Raw genomic sequence first — 4,933 nt, forward strand, 5'->3', positions numbered from 1 at the left:
TGTAACTATGGTGCAAGTTATTATTCTACTGCGACTCTTAGTTCTTGATTTACTTTGATCTTATCTTCCATTCTCACATTTTGTTGCCACAGTAATAGCTCAAAGCAACTTATTTCATTTTACAGCAAATTTATCCCTCTTCTCGCATTCCAGTTTAAAATTCAGGAACACTTATTGGCTATACATTGCTTAATGCGATCCCCTTTGATAAAGCCCTCTTTGACCACACAAGTGATGTCATGTTAAATTGTAGGGTGAACTAGCTTTTTGCATAGAGTTATCATAATCTTAACCCCAACGACATGTGATCAATAATAATTTGCAAAAGTATTCCTACAAATGCCTCAATGTTATTCTAATTTATTTGAGAAATATGGGGACCTGTACTCAAGAATTATTGTTACTATTATTATTATTATTATTGTATTGATAAATTTGAGGAACCAGGTTTTAAAGTTTATCTGTTGAGATCAAATTTCCAGATGGTGGAAAGAGGTGGATCTTATGTAGCAAGTATCCAGAACCAGGTAAAATGTCATCTAGGAAACCACATACCAGCCTCTATCTAAGTGTGTTTCCTTGTAATAGCAAACTGTTGGAATTACCAGATAACTGACACCCCAAAACTTGAGTTAAGCATCCTGAAAATGAAATAGGGTAAATCATGACCAAATGATACATTCTGACGTATCATAATCATTCCAGAAGAGTTGCATCCCAGTGTAACCTTCCCCTGGAGTAGCATTTGGGGTTGTTGGATGGAATATGCATGGATTTCAGACGGACGGAAAGGGACTGAACTAACATCCGCTCAGTCATCTGCCCACAACAATCTCTTTCGTTTGAATCATCATCCATGCCTGTTTCGTCATCGTCACAGTTCCGTCATCAGTCCCGTTCCGTCATTTGTCCCGGATGAAAATGGAACAAATGATGGACGGATGGATGACAAAGTGAAGAGAAACAGAGAGAGTGTGTGACAGCTTGAGAGCGAGAGCGAATGAGAGGGAGAGCTGAAGAGAGAAAGAAAGGAGAGAACGACAGCTCAAGAGCCGAGAGCGAGAGAGAAAGAGAGACAGAAAGAGAGCAAGAGAGCAATATACAGAGAAATCGAGAGAGCAAGAGAGCAACATATAGAGAGAGACAGCAATGGAGAAAGAGAACAAAGGAGATCGAGGGAGTCAGAGATGGAGATAGATGAAGCGAAGGAGCAAGAAAGAGAGAGAGAGAGATAGGGAGAGAGCGATAGAGAGAGGAAGAGAGAGAGAATGAAAGAGAGTGAGGGAGACAGAGATGGTGAAAGATGAAGCAAGAGAGAGAGGGTGTGGGAAGAGACTAATAGCGGGAGAGCAAAAGAGAGGGAGTGAGACAGAGAGAGTGAGAGATGGAACGAGAGAAAGAACGAAAGAGGGTGAGGGAGACAGACAGTGAGAGATGGAGCAAGAGATAGGATGAAAGAGAGCGCGGAAGACAGCAAAAGCGCGAGATGGAGCGAAGCACAGAAAGAGAGAGAGGGAGAGAGAGAGAGAGAGAGAGAGAGAGAGAGAGATGAAACACAGATGGCAGCGGAGGAGCAAGAGCTCCAGAAGGGATGGAAGAGAGTAGAGAGAAGAAGATGATGATAGACATTAAAACATTATTATTACATTTTTAAAATATTATCCATACTGTCATTCAATCCGTCATCAGTCATCTTCTGTCATTCGTTGCGTCATTTCCGTCATCCATGACGGGTGACTGATAACTGACGTGGGAAGTCAATTCGTTCAGTCATCCGTCAGTCCATCCAGATAGTGACAGATGATGAAATCAGACACAACGGATGATGCTCCATCTCCGTCGAAGAAGCCTAGTGGCATTCTATGTACTGAGAGAGCTGTTTGTATTATCATCACCGACATAAATAATGAAATTTAAGACAAACACCCCTTTCTGAAGAATTATAAGGTTGAGTAGGAAAAAAATTAACAGTTGGACAAACGAATTTATGAGCGAGAGTTCTTAAACGAATTTAGGCACAAGTTTCGAGCAGGAAGCAATCCTTCATCCTCACTTCAAAGTATCTAAGCAAATATGGGACAGGAAGAAATTTATGAGGAAAAAAAGCCATGGAGGACTTACCACATTGATAATTTTCCCTCATTAGAGAAGCAAAGGACGAACAGAAAGAGGCGGTTCCACACTTCCTTGACGGGAACAGCATAATGAATATGTGCCAGAAGACTACTGCCAAAATAGACATTAATTGAAAAAATATAACATTAGATACTGAAAGGGTCTTCAGCCAAAGCCTCCCTCTGCTTCAGGATCTTCTCCTCCTTCACGTACCATCTGAGGTCTCCGTTCCCATAATCTAACTCCCCGAGAGTTGGATAAAATAATATCATTAGTAGTGGCACTTGATGACATTAATGTCAACAACCCTGAACTTCTCCGACAGGTATTCAACCGAACAACTTCGTGTTCCCATTCTTGCTGAAATCATTTGCCGAGGCCTCTTCGCCATCATTATAATCCATATCATCATCATCATCATCATCATCTGCTTCAATTTCGCCTGCTGCATATTTTGAGCTCTTTTTGAACTCAAACAGTTACGTCCTGCTGTCGAACATATACATGGCTTCCAGGAAGTGGGAGGAAGCCGGCAGGGTGAGGCAGATGATGGAGGCAAGATGCATAGTCAAATCCCCTGGCCTCAGCCTTCTAGACAAGGGCGGTGTTGTTCCTTCATAGGAAACCCCTGAAATCTTCAACCTTTATCTTCATCCTCCTCCCCAAGGATGGGACTGCAGAGCTCAACCTTCATCATCTTGGCCATAGAGCCCAACAGAGACCGCAACTCAGCCGAGGAAGGGTGAACCCGGTCGTGCGCCATGAACCAGTGAACGGCACCATCAACCTCCACAGAGCTGAACCCTGGCGCCTTCTTCACTCCCTGCTCATCCATGGCTCGCCTCATGCTCCTGGCCTCATCCCACCGCCGAGCCGAGGCGTAGACATTGGACAAGCCCACGTACCTCCCATCATGCTCCGGCTCAAGCTCGACAAGCCTCTTCCCCACTGCCATGCCCAGCTCCACCCAACCATGGCTGGCACAGGCGCTGAGCAGCGCGCCAAGCACAGACCCCCCCGGCTCCACTGCCATTGTACTCATCAACCCCACCGCCTCCTCCACTCGGCCGGCCCGCCCCAACACGTCCATCATGCATGCATAATGCTCAATGTGAGGACTCTCCAATGCTCTGAAGAATACCCAGGCCTTGCCCACCAGCCCGCCATGTGCACAGGCGGCCAGCAAGCCCAGATAAGTGATCTCATCTGGCTTCGCCCCCCCCATCTTCATCTCTTCAAACAACTCCAGAGCCCCTGTGGTAAAGCCATGGCTCGCCAGCCCACCTATCATGGCGTTCCACAAGAGAACATCAGCCTTAGGCTTCGGCACCAAGCGGAAGACCTCGGCAGCTTTGTCCATGGCGCCGCACTTGGCATACATGTCCACCAGGGAAGTCGCCAGGGGAAGGCTCAGATGAAGGCCTTCGTCCTCCACAAACTGGTGCAGTCTTCTGCCATGGTGGAGAGCTCCGAGGTGGGCGCAGGCGCAGAGGGCGCTAACCATGGTGACCGAGTTCGGCGCCACGCCGCCAGCTTGCATGCTTTGGAACACCCCCAGCGCTGCCCGGTGCTCGCCGGCCTTAACATGCCCATCAATTAGAGCGCTCCAAGAGACCACATCCCTGTTAGGCATTTCATCGAACAGCTTCCGGGCAGAGATCAAGTCCCCACGCTTGGCATACCCATGCAAGAGCGAGTTCCAAGAAACAGAATTACGGTGCGGCATTTCATCGAACAGCTTCTGGGCAGCGGAGATCTCCCCGCAGGAGGAGTACATATGGAGGAGGGAATTCCGAACGTAGACGTCGAAGTCGAGGCCGAGGAGGGCGGCTTGGCCGTGGACAGCGGCTCCGAGTTGGAGAGAGGAGATTCTTGCGGATGCCTTAGCCAGAAAGGGGAATGTGAGGTTGTCAGGGCGAGGCCCTCGGAGAAGCATCTCGGAGTAGAGGGAGATGGCGCGGTTGGGGTCAGCGCTTCTTGAGAAGCCCCTGATGAGCGTGTTCCAGACGAAGAGGCTCGGGCTGGGGAGACAGCGGAATAGTTGGCAGGAGAAGTCGACGTCTCCTGAGTCGGAAATGGCGGAGAACAGGAGGAGCTTGGACGCGAGGAAGCTGTCTTGGAGAAGACCCTGGAGGGCGATCTGGGAGAGGATCTGCTTCAGCTCTGCCATGGATTTGCAGCGGTCGAGGAGCCCGGCCAGGCGCTGGACTGAGAAGCTTGCCATTCACCTTCATCGTCCTTCGCTTGCATGTACTGGCGTAAATGAATATCGCCCTGAAGCCTGCTCTTCTCCTAGAAGTATTTTTGCACTGTATCGGGGATTCTTCGATTGAACAATGTCGGATAGAAGTGGCCACCCGGCTATCTGTTGCTATAGTACAGATATCTAATATAGTGATCTGTCTCGATGTCGTCGTCTGCCTCCGTCTCTCGGGAAGGATGACGATATCGGATACGGAAGTGGGATATCGGATTTTGAACCAGATCTTAAAAATGAACTTTCCGATATCCATTAATACCGATAGTCTGATGCTGGATGATGATTTTGGATCTCGGTCGCTTTAGAACCGATATCTGATACCGTTATCCATCCCCCTATTGGTATTCTTCCTCGTCTCATAGGTTGGATAACGATATGAGATATCGACCTCAGATATCGATATTTTTAATATCTGATGTACAAATTAAAAATATATTTTAAATAAATTTTAATACATAACTAAGCCTTGTGATGGTGACTGATTTTTTTTGAAAATGGATGGCAGGTGATGGGGCTCTCAGATGGGTGACGTGATGGGATGCCCCTCACAGATGATAG

At 47.6% G+C, this 4,933-nt stretch overlaps 1 protein-coding gene across 1 annotated transcript; it reads right to left on the reverse strand.

Moving 5' to 3' along the window:
* Positions 1-1,912: 1,912 nt before the first annotated feature.
* On the reverse strand, positions 1,913-4,489 carry LOC144717111 (pentatricopeptide repeat-containing protein At5g08305-like). Its single transcript, XM_078592430.1, has one exon. The coding sequence runs from the start codon at positions 4,337-4,339 to the stop codon at positions 2,753-2,755; it is 1,587 nt and encodes a 528-aa protein (XP_078448556.1). The 5' UTR covers positions 4,340-4,489; the 3' UTR covers positions 1,913-2,752.
* Between the last annotated feature and the right edge of the window lie 444 nt (positions 4,490-4,933).

This window comes from Wolffia australiana, chromosome 2, assembly GCF_029677425.1.
Source record: "Wolffia australiana isolate 7733 chromosome 2, ASM2967742v1".
NCBI classification, from domain to species: domain Eukaryota; kingdom Viridiplantae; phylum Streptophyta; class Magnoliopsida; order Alismatales; family Araceae; genus Wolffia; species Wolffia australiana.

Coding starts and splice junctions, on each gene's coding strand:
- LOC144717111 (XM_078592430.1), bottom strand. CDS start 4,339: ATGGCAAGCTTCTCAGTCCAGCGCCTGGCCGGGCTCCTCGACCGCTGC.